General features: G+C 36.1%; 1 protein-coding gene across 1 annotated transcript in view; it reads left to right on the forward strand.

The window, feature by feature from the left end:
* Positions 1 to 21,462, forward strand: part of ipo11 (importin 11) — a 236,424-nt gene that overhangs the window by 23,190 nt on the left and 191,772 nt on the right. The window contains exons 4-5 of the mRNA XM_067413532.1: positions 1,073 to 1,145; positions 7,961 to 8,164. Coding sequence (XP_067269633.1) covers positions 1,073 to 1,145; positions 7,961 to 8,164 — 277 coding nt within the window. The remainder of the gene's footprint in view (positions 1 to 1,072; positions 1,146 to 7,960; positions 8,165 to 21,462) is intronic.

Consider the following 21,462-nt stretch of genomic DNA (forward strand, 5'->3'; position numbering starts at 1 on the left):
ATTGTAGAGGGCTGGGGGAACACATTCACTATTAACTACGACCTCCACAAACTCCTAATTTACTGCTTATTAATAGTGAGTAAGGTAGATTTTGGTCATGCAGAATTAGGCATTAATATGTGTTTTATAAGTTATAATAAACAGCCAATATTCTAGTAATATGCATACTAAAAAGCAACTAGTTAATAGCAAGAATTGTACTCTAAAATTTAGTGTTACTATAATGTAACCATTCAAAAGGTTAAGGTCTTTAAGTGTTTTGCATGTTTTTGAAAAGTTTCTCATGCTCAAATATATAGTAAAAACGGTACAATTGTAAAATATTATTATAAATTAGTTTTCTATTTGACTTTTTTTTAAGTGCATTAAGTGCATTTCTTTAGACTTTTTTAAGTGCATGTTAAGCAGCTCTTTTTTGGCCGTTTTTGACCTGTAAAAAAGAACCTGATTAATAATTATGCACTTCTTAATCATTGAATACAAAAATGAATAGTTAAGATTGATGTGATTTGGAATTTAAAAATATGATCAGAATATCAACTTAATAATAATTATGTATGTATGTATGTTTGTATGTATGTATGTTTGTATGTTTGTATGTATGTATGTATGTTTGTATGTATGTATGTATGTATGTATGTATGTATGTTTGTATGTATGTATGTATGTATGTTTGTATGTTTGTATGTTTGTATGTATGTATGTATGTATGTATGTATGTATGTTTGTATGTATGTATGTTTGTATGTTTGTATGTATGTATGTATGTATGTATGTATGTATGTATGTATGTATGTATGTATGTTTGTATGTTTGTATGTATGTATGTATGTATGTTTATATGCATTTACTTTAAAAAGTCTGCTTGGGCTATCTCTATTAGAAATAAGTAAATTGTAGCTTGTAATGATATTTTGTATCTTTATGCAATGACATACATGGATTTTTATATGTGGCTTAAGAGTCCAAATTCTTTTTGGGCTCACTGTTTTGCTCTGTTTCAAAGACATTATATTCAGAATTATGACAACCTCCCTTCTACCTCTCACACTATACTTCTTTCTCTCCTCAGCGCTCTTTCAGAAGAAGAGAAGTCATCCCTCCGTGCAGGTCTCATTACTAATTTTAATGAGCCGGTCAACCAGGTTAGTGTACACATACGGTTATGCACATATGTTTACATGCACACGCGCACCCACACGCACACGCGTACACACACGTACACACATGTACACACATGTACACACATGTACACACACGTACACACACACACGTACACACACACACACACACACACACACACACACACACACACACACACACACACACACACACACACACACACACACACACACACACACACACACACACACACACAACACACAACACATGAAGAGAAATGCTGTTAATTCACTGACCATATGCTCTACCTGTCCTGTATATGATCAGTCTTCCATTAAAATGAAGTACCAGACATGATTGAGTACCATTAAACTCTTCTGTTTAGTAGGTGAGAGTCTGATCTGTGTCTAGTGAAAGATCAATGGACCTGGAGTCGAAAAGCACTTAAAAGTCTGTGCTGTAATGTGTTGTTGAGCAATGCTGGAGACATTGATTTTTTTGGGGGGGTAGTTTTATATATTGCATTATTCAGTCCTTGAGTTAAAATAAAGACTGACTCATTATAAGAAAAGTCATTATAATAAAGAGGAGTGACATCAATGGATTTAAATCAACATCTGTTCTTCTCATAATAACCTATTTTGTTTTTAGATGCATTGTTCTAAGTAGTAACTCTGATGGTAATGGATAGAGTAAATTAAGGAGAATGTAACGTTTTGATTATTGGTTGATCTTGATTTTGAGGGAATGTGGAGGATAATGCAGTGCATATTGACAATGTGTCTTTTAAACACTCATTTATCATAGTATTTTTCTCTTTTGTAACTTTTTTTTTTTACCACATTTGTTTCTTTGCAGGGTTTTTAGATTGGTTGGTATTTAGAAGCACGATTTAGTTTATTACTGGCTAATGACTGTGCTCAATTCTTGTTGTGGAGCAATGTCACATGCACATTAAAATTAATTGTTTGCTTAAAAGTGCTTTCTTATTATAGACCATGGCTGACACTGCACAAATATCTAGAGACTTTAGTGAATTAAGTAAGTGTAGTACACAAACACTGCCCTATTGGACGAAGATTTGGAAACAAAATGTGAAAATACAAATATATTTCTGCCATCGAATGTAATTGTGAACTTTATCTCACAATTCGGATTAATTTCCTTTTAATTGCAAGTTAATATCCCTCAATTCTGAATATACAACTTGCAATTGCAAGTTTATACCTCGCTATTCTGAGAAAAAATATACATGTTTATCATACATTTCTTAAAGCTACACTGTGTAACTTTTCAAGTTTATTCTTAGCTAAAATCACTTAGTTCTTTCAAAAATATATGTGCTCATTAATGTATATTTACTTCTTTCAAGTAATAAAGTTTTCTCGTAAGTTTATAATATGCCATTGAAAATACATACGGGTGAGGGTTCGATTGCCGGTCACCATGTTGCCCCTCCATCTTGAAAGTACATTAGCCAAAGAGGGACATACCCATAAACTGAAGCTTCGCCTTTCGCGTTTTAACACTCGATGGCACCGTGTCGAATGTGAAGAGGGGGATTGCCATGTTAATCTTGGACTAAATCGGCCACTGTTGGAGTTAAAACGAAATCAGAATTGAGAGGAACAGAAACTATTATTCACTGGATGGTCATATACCTTTTCACCGCTAGATGGGGGGAAATATCACATGGTGTAGCTTTAATTTATTTTATCTTGGTTTTATTCGGGAGCTCAACTGGTAGGGGTGTTGAGATACATTGTCATATCATGATATATTAATCTCAATAGTTATATACATTGCGTGCAGAATTATTAGGGACGTTGATTTTTTTCGGATCATATTTATATTCGGATCATATTTTTTTCCAGGATGTGAAAAATGTCTTATATTCAGGTGTGCAGAATTATTAAGCATGTTGGACCCACTTTATATTAGGTGGCCTTAAGTACTATTTACTAACATTGTAATTGTAATTGTATTTACAATTTACTGCAAATTTACTGCAATTGTAATTATTGTGTACATACATTGTACATACATTTAAAAAAAATGCCTGCATGTAATTACATCTGTAATTAATTTATGTTGTTACATTTGTAATTACACAGTTGTCACTTCCCTTACACCTAACCCTACCCTTAAACTGACCCATCCCACCACACCTGTCCCTAACTCTACCCGTATCCCACCTCAATATCAGCAAAAGTGCTTTACAATACAATTTGAACACAGTAAGTACATTGTACTTATTTTTTTATGTAAGTACATACTTAAGGCCACCTAATATAAAGTGGAGCCGGCACGTTTTCTTTTACAGATCAAATGATCCAAAAAGAGATTTAACTCAGACTATGAAGTCAAAAATGATTAAATGCCAAGGATACAGTACTAATGCAATATTAGACATTGCAGTTAAGGCATGACCATTGGACTGTGAAATATTCATTTGGTCGGCAGGTTCAGACAAAAATGGGTGGGGAAGAAAAGACAGAAGTGACGTGCAGTACCGTCGCGTCAGTCAAGTGGGATTTTGACTCGAAGCTCTTTTTTTTAATGATAGGCCTTGTGCATTTGTCAATCATCCCCACTTGGGGCTATTTGGGGCAACCTGTGCTTGGCACTTCAGCCAATAAAAATACATGAAACTACATTTGATCATCTAACCAAATGACCATGGGGTTCATAGAAGCAGGAAGCAAACGAGCCGTTCAAAGGACAGTGCAGACAGCGCTGTGGAATAAAGGTAAAATATAAGAAAAAGACAGCATAAAAAAAGAAGTATTATTAAGACATGTTATACTGCACCCTATAAACACAACCAAGCCTAGAAAAAAAAACATGAAACCACCCTTTAAAATGCGATTTCTGTAAAAGAAAATATCTCTGTTTGCATTGAACTTTGAGCGTCGTACCTTTTGCAGGTGTTTATGCTCGCACAGCAACATTACACACTAACTAAAGTTAAAAAAGTGAAATCATAATCAAGGACCCCTCTAATGCAGTTAATAACACTTTTTACCATTTAGCACATCCTGCAGTTTAGCAACAGTAAACTGTATTTTTCGACAATCACTGATCTAGCTGATTATGATATTAAGTTTTGGCTTTTAGGGAAGGTTTAAGAGCACCGCTGTGAAGGAAAGATGCACTAAAATGTCACAACCCCAGTTTCTTGCTGTCATTGCTGCACTGTAAAAAATTATTTAGAAATTTTTTTTACCTGGTTACCTTAATTTTGAGTTCATTGAAATTACAATTTCATTCAGTTAATAAAATTTCAATGAGTTAATACAATTAACTTTTTTTAAGATTCGACAACCTTTATTAAAATATAATTTAAAAGATTTTGTACGCATAATTGTTTTGTTTTTGATGACGCAGTTAAACATGCCAAATAGTGCTATTTTCATGATTTATATATTTTTTGTGTTTCAATAATATAATAATATTTTGAGTTTCTATTTATTAAACAAATTTCCTTCATTGTATCAACTCAAATTTTTAATTACAATAAACTCAAAATTTTAAGGCAACCAGGTTTACTTATTTTTTTAAGTTAAACCAACTTTTTTTTTTACAGTGTGTAGGGTTACTGTCATTACAGTGTCTCTGCTCTCTGCATATTTAGAGTTTTTTTTTTAAGACACCAGGTAGAACTGCCAGAGTAAAGCAATTTTAGCTGTGCATAGAAATATTGGGTCATCTGATCGGCTCTTTTGATCGGCCTTTATAGAGACCACCGATATAAATGTATAAAGCTGTTATAGGCTGATGGCGATCGGCACCCGATCAATTGGAGCATTAAGAGATTTAATTTACAACACGCATATACTGAAGTAAACACATAAATATTTGAATGCTTGTATGACACGCAGAAACAACATGAGAGTGAGTAAATGCAGAATTAAATTTGTACAGTTTGGGCACTTTTAAGCTTTCTGCGATTAGAACTGTGACTGATTGCATTGATCTGAAGCACATGTATGCGCTGGTATGGCTCCTCAAAATGAAAGCGCACACATCATTTAAATCATTTCACATTTAGTTTTAGTAGTATAATTATTCAATGCATTTTAGATGGTTTATTCTTATAGTGCATTAATGCGGGACATAGCACCGGGAGAGTGTGTGTGTAAAGGCGGGCATACACTGTGCGATTTCAGCAAAGTTACCTGTAAGAGTAGATCGCATGCGATGTAAAGCCAAAGCTCACGATTTATGTGCTCACACTGACGATAGAGCATGGTGTTGCTATTATATAGATGCCTATGCCTCAGTTATCGATATCAAGAGGATTTAGCATTTCCAATTTATGTGTTTAAATTATTATTATTATTAAGGTAGGCCTACTTTTATTATTAAATTGATTTTACATTTAATTTACCCCTGCAACAATTTCATAACACAGCAATGCATAACTGACACGCTGCATAATAAAAGATTAGATGGATTAATAAAAAAAAAAAACTTTTAGTATTTGTGTAAAAATATAGCATTTGTGTAAAAATATTGTATTTGGAATAAAAAGCTATACATTATATTCAAAAAATTATTAAAAAATTATTAAAAAACATTTATACAATGAATTAAAATGCTAATTTTAATATAGTCTATAATATGTCAGAACACCACAATAATATCAATCTCAATGAAAAGTTTATTTAAAAAAAAAAAACTTGTTTAACATGAAATGGGCCTACTTTCCGAAATGGGCCTACTTTCTCTCTACAAGAGAAATATTAAGAAAATGTAATTTAGGTTTTTATAGTTATAGGCTACGTTATCAGCAGCATATGCTAAAGTATAATGTATTGTTCCCTCTGTAAGAATATGTGACGAAAGCTCATCAGATTTTACTTTCTGTTGTGAATTATTGACTGGGTTCAAGACTTAACTGACTGATTTAAAAAATATATATATATTGCGACGTGTCATTTTGTATCAAATGATGCACAACGGTTCACATTTCCTCTGATAAAATTAAGTAAATATTAAATTAAAGTAAATTAAAAGTGAATAATTAAATAAAGTGTGTGAAAGTGAAACAAGCAAATGAATGATCAAGTAGATTAATGAATAAAAGAGGTGCTGGATAGACTTGGATTATCCATTTTACAACAGTTACACAAACTGGAGGCGCTTGATAGCTGCCTACATAACTTAAAGATCTCCCTCTTTTCGGCGATCGGCACCCGATCAATTGGAGCGTTAAGAGATTTAATTTACAACACGCATATACTGAAGTAAACACAAATATTCGAATGATTGTATGACACGCAGAAACAAAGATCTCCCTCTTTTCGTTTTCTTACTTTCTACATATAAGATGAAATGGTGCAACTTCTGCACTCGCGCAGGCGCAGTGAGGGGAGAATAGGACGATCAGTTCGTAGCTCTGCTTCAGCTGTGCGATACCCACACTGACATGCCAGAAATGTATCCGACCATCCAATTGCCGATCAGGAGGGGTTTTCCGCCTCTCATATCCCACTGTACACTGCACAAACACCTCAAGACAAAATCGCACCAGTCAGAATTCAGCTCAAAATCAGATGGAAATCACATGGTGTATGCCCAGCTTAATCGATCCAACCAATGCTTATGGAGTTTGTGACATCACTACTGCTATATATAATGTTCAATATAATGAAAAATATTGTAATGAGGAATTTTTGTTGGTCCTAATAATAATGAAATAATATTTTAATAATGATAAAGTAATAATTACAAAAAAGCTTTTCTCTGCTTTATTGTGGCTTTAAATGTTGCTATAATATTGTATTGTGAGGTCAATGATGTATCATTACACTCCTAGGTAGGGCATACCCCTAGCAACAACAAGATTATAGGTTTAACTCCCAGGAAACATGCGTAATAGTGAAATGTGTACGTTAAACGCATTTTAAGTTGCTTTGAAAATAAGTATGCTAAATGCATATTTATTATGATAAATTATGTATTGAAAATACATAATTTATTTTGATATGTACAGAATGTACCACTAAGTTATTCCTATTGCTACAAAACAGATCAACATTTTGCAACTTTGGTCTAATTTGCAATTACAATATTGGTTAGAACATTGCTGTGTAATTTGCATCGAGTGTGTGATAATCAGAACAGATTTCTGTTTTGCAAAAAATAAATAAAACATACACAGTACAAAATACGCACATGAAAACAATTGTGTGCATCACATTTGTTTCATAGTTTCTGCCACCGAAACCATTATTTAATCATCTCATCAAGCATTCAATATTCTTTTTAGCCTGCAAACATCTCTTCAATGTACATATATGTTAATAAAACCTTATTTTTTAATTAGATTCATTTTTAAATGCACAATACGTGGCTGTAATGACAATTTAGGACATTGAGATAGATGCACCCCTTCCAGTTATCAATGGATGATGAATGCCCTCTGCTAATGTGAACAAATTACCTGATCCCCCTCACTATTGAATATTTGGTTTCATGGGAATATGGTGTAAGAAAATTAAATATGTTCAGTTATAAGTTGTCTTCTTCATTACAGCCAAAATGTCAATGAGATTTGATTGCTTAAATTGCTGCTTTAATAGTGGTAACTCTTCTGCATTTATGGGTATTGGATTCATTAATTTAATTACAATGGTTCATTTCAATCTCATAACCGTGTAAGACATGTTTGAAATGCCTAAATGCCACAGGAAGTGAGGAGTGTTACTTCAATAGTCATTCATTTCGCATTCAAAAGAATATTGATGTATTCACTCAGGCAGCTGTGTTTGAAATGTGCTGCTGGATGTGTCCTTGAATTGAAATTCCTTTTACAGTTGCTTTTACTTTGCAGATCGCCACCCAGATAGCAGTGCTGATCGCTAAAGTGGCACGTCTGGACTGTCCTCGGCAGTGGCCAGAGCTGATCCCAATTCTGCTGGAGTCCGTGAAGGTTCAGGACAGTCTTCAGCAGCACAGAGCCCTGCTCACCTTCTACCACGTCACCAAGACCCTGGCCTCCAAACGCCTCGCCACCGACAGGAGACTCTTCCAGGATGTGAGTGGATTCGTCATGTTCCTTGCCGTCATCTCTGTCATTTTCTGCTTAACCTTTTCCTTAGAAGTATCCCTGCTGGTCAAGGTTGCTAAATGTTACATTTACGCCCGTTTCACACATACTCCGTCTGCAGTGCGTTTGCGGTGCGTATTTTTTTCTGTACCCATGTTAACGGATTACAGCTTTCGCACTGCACGCGGATGCGGTCCGTCAGTCCGTCAGGTGCGTTGCGTCTGCAGCAGTGCACGGATTGTTTTCGTACCAAATCTATTTTTTGCTGCGCTGCTGCATTAAAGTGATACATGTACTGACGCGAACATCTAGTCATTTCACCACAGATGCATATAATTAAAATATACTCTTGTTCAAGTCAACAAATGGCTTTTTTCTCAAGTAAAGCAAGGAAACGACACCTTACCTGGCGTTGTAAAAAAAAAAAGTGCCATAATGAAGAGCACTCGTACTTTCTTGGAGGTGGAAAGCAAAGTTCTTTATGACCTGCAGGATTTCTTTTAAAAGGGTTAAAAAACGAAAAAAAAGACGAGAACCGGCTGTTTTTAAATAGCCTATTGTAAGTTTCTAATTCAAAATGTTTGTGATTTAAGGCTATAACCTATGTTTAAATGTTTTGCCACTTGTTGAGTTAAATCTAAAGTACTAGGCTATATAAATATGAATTAATGAATTGAATAAAATGTTGTTTAAATGTAGTAGTCTACGGTAACCTGACTTCTATGAAAGAGTAAACAACGAGAATTATTCTGACGAGCCATATTCAGTAACAACTTTTGGATTTTAAATAAAAAATAATGAATAAATGCTGTGTTTGTGGTATGCAACAGCGGATCAGTTGCGGACTGCAAACGCAGCATATGTTAAAGCACAACAGGGCGTACACACGCACACGCAACACAACACGTACCGCACACGCACTGCAGACGGAGTATGTGTGAACCGGGCGTTAGCTTTTCTTTGTGTTAGTTAGGGGTGGGCGATTTGACCAAAATCTTATCTCACAATATGAGAAATTGAATTTTGACGATAACTATACATCTCGATATGGCTAATTTTATTTAAAATAAGTACAAAGAAGCAAATTACAACAAATACAACGGAGCAAAGATACAAATTAAAGTTTTTCTGCTACAGTTAGTTTTAGGGATGTCGAGATCTCGTTTTACGAGACGAGATTACGATGTGACGAAATTTCTCGTCGAGCGAAAAGCTGTCTTGTGATATTGCCATGGCGAAACGTGAGGGGGAAATTAGAATAGAATAGCCCACTGTTATGTTTACATTACATCCTCCACTGTTGTTTTTCTTTTCGTTTTTTTTATAGAAATAAAAAACATTTAATTTAGTTGGATAAAAAGTTGCTTTAATTTTAATCTGTTTTGAACTTCTGCTGCTTTGCACGCTGTGTGACTGCGTCTGAGCTGAACCACAGTTCACTGATTAAGTTACGAGAATAAGGTGAGATAATTGACAGGACCATTGCAGAAGATTTGTGCCTTTTCTTGTAGAATGCGTATTCAGCACCGCTGCTTCCTATATACACATAGATATTTATACGTACATGCCACATTCGACCGCTTCAGGAATTTTGCTGCGGTCAACACACATCAACACTTCAGATGCTGTCATCACTCGCATTAAAGAAAACCCCCAAAAAACACTGACATTGCAAAAAAACATTGCGCAGGCTCTGTGATCCCGGTGTGATTTTAAATTCCTGAAGAAATGGGATAACCTTTTACAGGTGAGAATGTGTTGGTTTGTGTTTTTATAGCCCATGTATTAACTCTATTACCCAATATTATAATATTACTCAAGATCAACCATGACGACCCCTATTTTTACACAGCTTACACGCACTGTTGTAAATGTTAACTGTTGGATTGATACGCTATGCACATTTAAATAATGTAGAATAATAAGGTATCTAGAATATTATATATAATCATATTTTAAATAAATAATTTATCATTTTGACTCATTCCTGTTTGGTTTAAATGCCTTATGTTCACAATTTTAAATATATATATATTTTTTTAATAAAATGATTGCAAAACAGGATGTTTTTTTACTTTAAGCTTGCAAATGATTGGTTTCTTTGTTTATGAATAATTATTACTCAACGTGGTTTGAATAAATAGGCTATTTTGATGTTTTTTAAACACATTACTAATTGATAACTTTTATAATTGATTTATTTTGATGGCTGATTGCTTGATATTCTATGATTTCTTTCCAATTATAATATGTATAACGCATCGACTGCTTAAAAGCTGAGCAATTTGTCTGTAGGGTTCTCTGATGATCAATAACATTGACAATTTGATTTCGCCTTGCAACTCAGTCTGGAAAACCTGTACATTAATTTCTACTGCTTCTGTTACACTTTTGCGGGAACAAATCACAGACTGTCTTATTCACCTGGCAGGCTGGCACATTATTGGCGGGTTTAACATGATAACAGATTGCCTGTTGATCACGCCTCTTGTGGTCTGATTGGTTGAAGAACTCTCCGATTGCATACAGAGTTATTCGAATAATGCCCGTTGGTCACGTCTCTTGTGCAGTAGAAAATACAGAGCAGACTCCCCAGACCAATGTTCAATTTTAAATGGAGCCTTATCTCGTGATAGCCAGACAAGATATTTATGACATTATCTTAATATATTAAGATAATGTTAAGATCTTTAATATTTTTAGCATATGCAGAATTATCTACCATTAATGATAAACTAAATCCTATAAAATTGTCTGCTTCAGTCTATTGCAGATAAAGATATTCGTACATGCATGTGTATAACTACGGTTGCAGACGCACAGGCGAATGTTCACAAAGCACATTCACGACCACCTTTGACTGCTCGAAAATGGCGGGCGGCTAACGTATAGCGAGAACTTATTTTTTCACATAGTTAACATTATTGCAGCACCTCTCTTCCATGTCTGTCCATACTGCTAGGTTTAGTTCCGGTCTCCATGAAGCCCCTTCCGAAAAGCACAATGTGCTTTGATTGCCCGGCTGGACCAGTGTGTTGAATAGTGTGCTGGACCGGTGGGAATACTTTGGTGGGAATGGTATAAATTATAAAAAAAATTATAAAAACTTTGCAGACCCTTTTCATGCTTAAACAACAAAATTACACACTAAAGAAAATTATTATTTGTATTTTTATATATTAACATGTATTATTATTGTTATTATCAATATTTATTATTAACAACAACTAACAATAACAATAAAACTATTTTTTATGTTATTTATTATTGTTTTAATGTATCTTTTCATGCATGCATTCAGCATGTAATATAGGCTTATTACAAAAATATTAATAATAATAAAAATAAATTGTGTTTGCGCTGGGCATGACACCTGGATGTTATGCTGGCTTTCTTCCAAAGAGCTTTTGCTCTCTTAGTATTTTTCCTCTCCATTTTTTTGATTAGAGAACATTTTAGCAACTTTCAGTGATGGACTATCATCTGTCATTTTACCTGCTCTACAAACACCTGCCTCTAGGAGGCACTGTTAAGCTGCGCACATGCACACCCTCTGCCCCAGTTCACTGAGCATCCCAGGAGATGTATGAGCACTCCTGTGTGAAATATCAGCAGATGTTTTGACTTTGAGCTGCATCACGCTTCCCTCTCCTATATTTCACTGGCCGCTAGAATTGCGGAGATAAGACACCTGTACCTTACCAAGTTGCAGGGAGACTCGTAATTTTGACAAGTGATTTATTACTGGCATTTGTTCATGTTAATGCAGGTCCTTTCTTCTCCACTAAGAAATAATTTTCATTTGACCTCTGAAAACTCTTTTCTTAATGTCACAACCAGACGACGACGAAGAGCTTCCTCAGAACAGTGATTCCCAACTTGGATTTTTTTTTTTTAACTTTTGCTTTGTTAAACTTGTAAAACAGAAATTACAACTTATTTAGATCTTGTTTATAAATAATTTCACTATTAATTACTTCTCTAGCACATTTCTGCGTGAGTTCCCCCTAAATAAAGAAACTACTTGGAAAGTCTTTCTTCTACAGTATCTGTAATTAAGTGCAATTTTGTAATATTGGCCACTTTATTATTATGAATAATAATACTGAGTAATATCCAAAATGAATGTTGGCTTTCTGGGTACAAGACAAAACCACTTGGAAACATTAGCTTAAAACACTAAATGGCAAATAAGTCCCAGCTGCCTATTTCTCATTCTACTTAGAACAAAATTAATACAAAAAATTATGTAGCAACATTTCATAATTATTTAACTGTTGCATTTAAAGAGATCACCCAGCAATTAAAATAAAAAATTACAAATGTCTCCATATAAATGGATTTTTTTTTTTTTTTTTTAGTAAACTTTCCCTTTAAGTGTCAAACCATACAGGTTTGGAATGACGATAAGTGTAACTAAATGATCACAGAATTTAGATTTTTACGTGAACTATCACTTTAAGACTGTTTTGACATGCTGTTTGGACTTTAGAGAACAGGTTACTTTTCATATAGACTCATAAAGCACTGTCCAGGCTCACTGTAATAAAATAAGATTAATGACTAGTGGGTGGGAGCAGGATAACAAGACAGAATTGAGTGTCCATATGGGAACTATAGTCATCAGCCATAGTCATAAACGGGTCTGATTTTATTGTGTGGGCATAAGGCTCAACGCCGGCGTCACATTAGCCTTGAGGTTTTCAGAGAGGAAATCCGTGACTCACTAAGTCAAAACCGAAGTGTGCTTCAGCACATTAGTGGAGCCATACATTAATGTGGCATATATGCACCATGAGTTCATTTAGAATTCATGACATGATGAGTGACTGAAGACACAAACTCCTCTCATCCAGGTGCTTGTCATATGAAATGTTCTGTGATTGTTGATGGTCAGCATGTAAGTCACATGCACAGTTATCATATGGTCTCAAATAATATAGGTTTATAAGGGTTAACACCTAGAATGTTAGCAAGTTTTTACAACATTTAGAAGAACAAACCTACACCTCAAATACTAAGGATACTCCAGTCTGACAGTGTGGTAAATATTTCCTTTTGTTTTTCTTATCCTTGTGTATTTGTGAGGTAACTATTGCATTATATTAGTGTTTAAAAAAAAGACGCTACCGAAAGGTGTTTATCTCGTTAAACATAAGCCACTTTTCCATCGTTGGGCTGAACAGTTGTAAGAACGTTAGGGAACTGTTCTAGTTATGTTTCCACTTTCACCTGGTTTGGCATGGTGCGATCACAAATTGTTCTCGGCCCGAAGTTCTCAGCATGGTTTGCAAACCCAGCTGGTAGAATGTATGAAGTGAGGTCACCACTCACTCAGGATTGGTTGTTATCAATCCCACAGTGGAAAACTGTGAACTAAAAACCAGAACCATTTCTGTTCTGGTTGGGCCGGATCAGCACAGAATGGAATGGTCTATTGTTTTGTTGCCGGATTAATCCTGTGTTCGCATCTCTCTCATATTCACATCCAACTATTTTGGTGATTCAGTTGGTGGAGCTGAAGAGGCAATGATGTCGATGGCAGCGTTGATTTTCTGTTGTCACACTATGATGTCATACTGAGACATAATCGTTTTGGTAGCTTGGTTTCATTGGTTTTAATTTGGGCTGTACGATGTATCGTTATAGCACCGACATTTCAGAACTCAAAATGTGGATGTATGATGTCAAGTATAGGGATTGTAGTTGATCTGTGATCCGTACGGCCCGGCTGCTCTCTAAATCGGAATGCATGTGATTTGTGGATAATTGCCAAGTTTAATCATTATGCATGTGTCCACCAAAGCGTTTTTTTTACACACGGCTGGTATATTTTTCAAATTGTCTGGTAATTATGGTATAATGGTAAATGGCTGGTAATCTGTGAAATGAGATATTAGTAACACTTCTGCGGATATTCTGTATCATATCAAGCAACGCTGTGGTGCCAAAATGCTCTCAAGTGCTCACAGCAAGACGTTTTCAACAGAGCGCCTTGTGTTTTCGGTTGGCTAAAATGGATTTGGTGGACACGCGGCCTAAGTGAACGTATATCATTTGCATGTGCTTTCAATTCCTCTCAGTTCAAGCATCAAGCGCAAGAAGTCTGGAACGTGCGTTGTTTTCTGTGAGTGCACAGAACTGTGCAGACAGCATGTGAACACCGAATTCTGTTCTCATTCTTTTGAGCTTGAATGGACAGTGGACACGTGCCCGCAAAATTAAGAAAAAAAGCCTACCCAATAATACTTCCCTACAATTACCCCAAATCAAGGTGCCAGAGTCTGGAGGAAGACTGGGGAAAAGGAAATGCCATAATGCCTGAAGTCCAGTGTCAAGTACCCACAGTCAGTGATGGTCTGGGGTGCCATGTCAGCTGCTGGTGTTGGTCCACTGTGTTTTATCAAGGGCAGGGTCAATGCAGCTAGCTATCAGGAGATTTTGGAGCACTACATGCTTCCATCTGCTGAAAAGCTTTATGGAGATGAAGATTTCGTTTTTCAGCACGACCTGGCACCTTCTCACAGTGCCAAAACCACTGGTAAATGGTTTACTGACCATGGTATTACTGTGCTCAATTGTCCTGCCAACTCTCCTGACCTGAACCCCATAGAGAATCTGTGGGATATTGTGAAGAGAAAGTTGAGAGACGCAAGACCCAACACTCTGGATGAGCTTAAGGCCGCTATCGAATCATCCTGGGCCTCCATAACACCTCAGCAGTGCCACAGGCTGATTGCCTCCATGCCACGCCGCATTGAAGCAGTCATTTCTGCAAAAGGATTCCCGACCATGTATTGAGTGCATAACTGAACATAATTATTTGAAGTTTGACTTTTTTTGGTATCAAAAACACTTTTCTTTTATTGGTCGGATGAAATATGCAATTTTTTTTGAGTATTTAATTCTGTATGCCAAAGTCATCAGTATTAAAACAATAAAAGACCTGAAATATTTCAGTTGGTGTGCAATGAATCTAAATTATATGAAAGCTTAATTTTTATCGTTACATTATGGAAAATAATGAACTTTTATCACATATGCTAATTTTTTGAGAAGGACCTGTATATCAAAAGAGAAGGAAAATTTGATTTCTCAAATCATGACCTCTTGAGTTAATACTAAGTTATTTCAGATTTTACTTTTAAAACAAACATGCTTGTGAACAATACAAGTTGTTAGGTTGATTAGGAGAGATAATTTCTCTCAATATTAAAGGGGAAAATAAGTTGATTTTAAATTTCATGGCATCAACACATCTCAAAAAAGTTGGGACAAGGCCATGTTTACCACTGTGTGGCATCCCCTCGTCTTTTTATAACAGTCTGGGGACTTAGGAGACAAGTTGCTCAAGTTTAGGAATAGGAATGTTGTCCCATTCTTGTCTATTACAGGCTTCTAGTTGCTCAACTGTCTTAGGTCTTCTTTGTGGCATCTTCCTCTTTATGATGCACCAAATGTTTTCTATGGGTGAAAGATCTGGACTGCAGGCTGGCCATTCCAGTACCTGGATCCTTCTTCTACGCAGCCATGATTTTGAAATGAATGCAGTATGTGGTCTGGCATTTTCATGTTGGAAAATGCAAGGTCTTTTCTGAAAGAGATGATGTCTAGATGGGAGAAATGTTGTTCTAGAACTTGGATATACCTCTCAGCATTGATGGTGCCTTTCCAGATGTGTAAGCTGCCCATGGCAAACACACTCATGCAACCCCATACTATCAGAGATGTAGGCTTCTGAACTGAGTGCTGATAAAAACTTGGGTTGTCCTCTTTAGTCTGGATGACATGACTTCCCAGTTTTCCAAAAATAACTTAAGATTTTGATTCGTCTGACCATAGAACAGTTTTTCACTTTGCCACAGTCCATTTTAATTGAGCCTTGGCCCAGAGAAAATGGCTTCACTTCTGGATCATGTGTAGATATGGCTTCTTTTTTGACCTATAGAGTTTTAACCGGCAACGGTGAATGGCATGGTGGATTGTGTTCACCAACATTGTTTTCTGGAAGTATTCCTGAGCCCATGTTGTGATTTCGATTACAGTAGCATTCCTGTATGTGATGCAGTGCCTTCTAAGGGCCCGAAGATCACGAGCATCCAGTATGGTTTTCTGGCCTTGACCCTTACGCACAGAGATTGTTCCAGATTCTCTAGATGATATTATGCACTGTAAATGATGATAACTTTAAACTCTTTGCTTTTCTTTCTCTGAAAAACTCCTTTTGGATATTGCTCCACAATTTTTCACTGCAGCATTGGGGGAATTGGTGATCCTCTGCCCATCTTAACTTCTTAGAGACACTGCCATGCTAAGAGGCTCTTTTTATACCCAATAATGTTGCTAATTGACCTAAAAAGTTGCAACAGTGGTCCTGCAGCTTTTTCTTATATGTCCATTTAACTTTTCCGGCTTCTTATTGCTACTGTCCCAACTTTTTTTGGAATGTGTAGCTCTCATGAAATCCAAAATGAGCCAATATTTGGCATTACATTTCAAAATGTCTCATTTTCAACAGTTTATCTTATCTATATTCTATTGTGAATAAAATATAATTTTGAGATTTGTAAACTATTGCATTCATTTTTTTTATTCACAATTTGTACAGTGTCCCAACCTTTTTGGAATAGTGTTTGTATATTCTTGTTTTCCTCAGCAGCACTTCAACACAATGACAGTAGCTGTATCTGAGGTTTAAAGACGTTGATGTTCAGGCCACACAAGCGTGCAGCCTCTGTTTTTAATTTTTTTTGTCTGTGTTTTGAATGAGCATTTACAGAAAGAAAACATGTCTAAAGTTTTACAGTGTGGAGCTGACAGCGGTTGATATAATTGGTCTCTGAGTGCAAGGATGATATAAAAGGCATAGCAGTTACAAACAAGCAGAGCAAAAAGTAGTGAAATGAAAAGCAATACATTTTCAGCAAAATTTTTCGAGATATGTATATTTTTCTTTTCTTGCTTTTTGTTTGTTTTGGCTTTGCTTTGCGCTTCGCTTTGTTTTGGTCAATCGCAAAACAAACAACATAGATGTGGATCGGGCTGACTATAAAGTGTATTCATCAGTGTATCAAAGAAAATTAAATCTATCTATGGCTTGTATTTTGCATTAAAATGAGCAAAAACTTCTTGCAGTTTTGCATTTGATGAGAACAAGCCTTATAAATGAGTCAGTGTTTTAAAGTAGTTTACAGGTACAATGATATTATGTGACATGTTTTCATTATGCTTCCCATCTGGTAAAAGAGATGCCATAGTAAAGCCCAGAGTGCTTATCCGTACACATTGTGGGTCCTGAACCCCAAAGCATCATTCAGTATTCAACAAGTGTTCACTTGCTTTTAGAGGCTCCTGGAGCTCAGTATAATTCTCCAGTGGTTGTATTGTAATGAGACATGCCAGGTGCTTGGCTGTTGATAACTCCCAAGTCTGGAGGCCTAATACACCTCAAAGCTCCAGAACTGATATTTCTTATTCAGACTAGGCACTGAACACCTGCCACAGGCATATTTAATTGTGTGCGCATGTGACAGTATTCATGTGGAGGTGGGGATATGCAAACCACAGCTGCCTGCTTTATTCCTCAATATTTAACATCTTGGGAGCAAAGTTGCTTGTAATCTTTCTTCTAGCTAATGAAACGGCACATAACAAGCTTCTTCTGTTGAACGCCTGAACGTTAGCAGCGAGCCTACGCGTGTTGTGAGGAATTAGCACAAATTTTCCCACCTGTATTTGTCGAAAAGTTTCTTCAAATTGACCGCGGTCCAAAAAAAATGGAGGATTTTGCAAAAGTCTACTTGGATATAAAGATGATGGATTGGCTTTGCTCACCAATAGCAGCAATTTGTTTTGAGTCACTTCGAGGATTTATTTCCTGATAAACTTTAAGAAGTGAAATCTGCCTTTTTGCTGTAAAGCTACACACAGCGTGAAATTGTTTTTGAAAAATGACACGTGCTTTTTTCCCCCCTTCAACTCCTCTTAAAGGCTTTGAGCCATTTTTCTGGTATGTCTGATGTTGTAAATAAGTCTGCGTTTATTGAGCGCGAGAATGAATTCACAACCTAGACGAGCAATAGGAGAGAGAAAATAAATCATCATCAATGGGAGAAATCATACCAACCTTGAACACCATGACACTATAAGATATACGCTTCCAGTATTATATGTCAAACAAAGCATAAACATACAGAAGCCAAAAGTGGTGTTCGTTTTTATCAGGCAGTTTTCAGAAAGGTCTAATAACCGTAGTGTTCGGGTAAATCATAGCTTACAACAGAAATGTAATAATCAAATGTAATGTAAAAAATAGTCTGCATGAATTAAACATATAATGGGTCTTTTTAAGCCTGGGACATGCTTCCAGATTTCCATTGTGAATTATTGTGATTATGGGTCCTAATTGGTGGTCCTATGTCGTACAGTGAGAGAGGTTGAAATACGGCCGCTGTCTCAGTCTTGCGACCAAAGATAGCATCAGAAATTCAGCATGATCATGTCAGTGTTTTTGCTGCTACGACCTGGTCTACGGACCAGCTAATAAAAATGGGACATGAAATCAATGCGACATGGCGCTAAAACTTAAAATTGCTTACCTCAAGCCCTTTTCCCATTCTTTTTCGCAGTGTCCTCTTTTTTTCCAGCACACATAAAAACTACAAATGTCAAAGTGTGATTTATCTTGGTCTTTTTGTGTACCACTGGTGCATGCTGATGCTGTTTGGTTCTTCTATAGAAACTTGCATCGAAGCCTAGGAGTCAATAGGTGTACAGTCTAAATGCATGTCGAACCCACGTTTAATAGATCCATGTCGCACTGTGATTTGTAATGATCTTATAGGATTGCTTATTGCAGTCTGTACTGGGCTTTAAAGCTGCTGAAGTTATTCATTAAAGAGCAGTGAAGAGGTTGTTTGATTAGCACTAGTGACAGCTGGTAAATTAGGCCGCTGTCACTTTAAGATCTAAAGAACAGATTCAATATAATGATACACAACTGTGTTTATGTGAATATTTGACAGGCATTTTTTGGTGTATGTGTGAACATTTAGCTCAAGAATGCTGTCAGAGGAAACATGGTAAGTTGTGGGTACATTTTCACAGCTTAATAATGGGCTTTTAATAACTCTTTTTAATATCAAGCACATCCTGCATTTTAGCAACAGTACTTTTCCTTCCATAGAAAACTGTTATAAAGAAAACGCTTAACATGGCTTTATTTACAGATTTATTTACGATTGTCATGGGTTTATGTGTAGGCTAATACACTGCGGAAATCTGACACTGTGTGTGCTCTTTGGTTGAGCGTGCACTGACTGAAGACCTAGAGTAGAGTACTTTATAGTTAAAATCGCATTAATTTATAAATCTTTGATATAAAACTAGTATAACCACATCTCCCTTGTAGAACAAAAGCAATGTGGATACTAAAAAGCCATTTGCAGATTTTGGGGGCGAGAGAGACATGGTACTGCTGAATCACTAACACTTTGTGAAATTAAGTCTCACAGAAAGTTTTAAAATTACTGTTTTAATTACTGATTTTCTCTGATAATCTATTTGGGTTCATAAGTGCATAAATGTTTGGAACCATCTGTACTTTTGGTACTGTAGAAAAAAGAAGCTGGCGAATGCCGGTCTTTTGAATCGGCTTTGGTTGCAACTCTGTGAGCTTTTCTTTGAGAAAAGAACAAAGAACGGCACTGAAGTCATTCTTAAGAAGGGAAGATGTGTTCAGAGTTTTGCCGACGGATACAGCGAAAGTTTATTTATCAACTAGCTCCGCTTCACGTTGCCTTTGGTTGGTTGTAGCGCTATCCAATTGCGTACAGAGGGAGTTTGAAAGACAGCCGTTTATCAACTCTCAGATTGAGCCCTGTCAATGGTGAGTTCCCAGACCACACATCTTGATGTTGATCTGGCTTGTCAGGCTAACAGTTTGTATTTTATGAGAACATTTCATAATAAAATGTTGAAAGATTAATGGCAGACGTCTTGGTAGGTTACCTAAAGATTTAATTGACTGACAGAAAATTGTTTCATTATTCTTAAAAATAATTTATAGATTAATCGACTAGTTGTAATTTTTTTAAATAGATAAATCGCTCATCAAAATAATTGTTAGTTTCAGCCCTGGTTCTAATCAGCACCAGAAGCAGGCCACAGTGTAGAATTTAGTAGGCACTGCAGGGACATGTCCCAACCAATACCGTGCAGTGTTTTTAAATATATGACATTCGCGGGATAAGTGACAAACTTAAACGCTAGTTTGTGTAAAGCAGACGTGTGTGTGTCTGTGTGTGTGTCTGTGTGTGTGTCTGTGTGTGTGTCTGTGTGTGTGTGTGTGTGTGTGTGTGTGTGTGTGCGTGTGTGTGTGCGTGTGTGTGTGTGACCGTACACATCTATCATGGAGTATATCCATTTCAAGTTAGACCAGCAGTAAAAATAAATAAATAAAATAAATAAATAAATAAATAAATAAAAACTCCCTGACCTCAATTTTGGGCGAGGGCAACTTGCACCGAGCAGCTCCTCGTCCTCACTGCTGGTCTTCAATTGTGATCATTTTCTCTGTCAGTTTCAGTTGTTGTTGCAGAAGTTGATGTCACACACACTTGTTGAGAAAACTACTACTGTAAAACTCTTGACTGTAAATCCAGAGTGTATGTGAAATGTTCAAGTTTCCATTAAGAGGCTACACTCTGTTTACTTATTTTACTGTGCCAGTTTCGTTTGCAGAAGCGGGTCCGTCTGACCTGTAGCATGACATAAGCTGCCGCTTCTGTTAATGGTCAGGTCATGTTTTGTATGGTGTTCTCAATGTGCTCTATAATGATTGGATTATGCAGAATTCTTCTAAAAACAAGACATGTTGTACCTGAAAAGATTAGAATAAAACGTTTCCATGGTAATTTGGTAATTACTGTACATTAAGCACATTATATGCTTCTTATAATAACCGTAATGTGAACTTGTGCTCTCAGATGATTATTATGGCTGTACTTTCTATCTGGCTTTTGGTAATTGCTGATCATTTCACCGGTTGCTAGGCTGTCTTGTCAAGCCAGTGTCATTCAATATAAATGCACAAATAGCAACAACAACAAAACTCATGTTGTTGAAAGGTTTTTTTTTTTTTTTTTTTTAAATGTGTTTCACGGTCTACACATCATTTGCTCTCATGATAACTATCATTTGCCACCTGGTCTTTCCAACAGTTGCTACATTTGCACTACAAATGGAAAATAACTATGTTGAGCTTTTTGGCAAATGTAAACAGCATT

This window comes from Pseudorasbora parva, chromosome 13 (assembly GCF_024679245.1).
Source record: "Pseudorasbora parva isolate DD20220531a chromosome 13, ASM2467924v1, whole genome shotgun sequence".
NCBI classification, from domain to species: domain Eukaryota; kingdom Metazoa; phylum Chordata; class Actinopteri; order Cypriniformes; family Gobionidae; genus Pseudorasbora; species Pseudorasbora parva.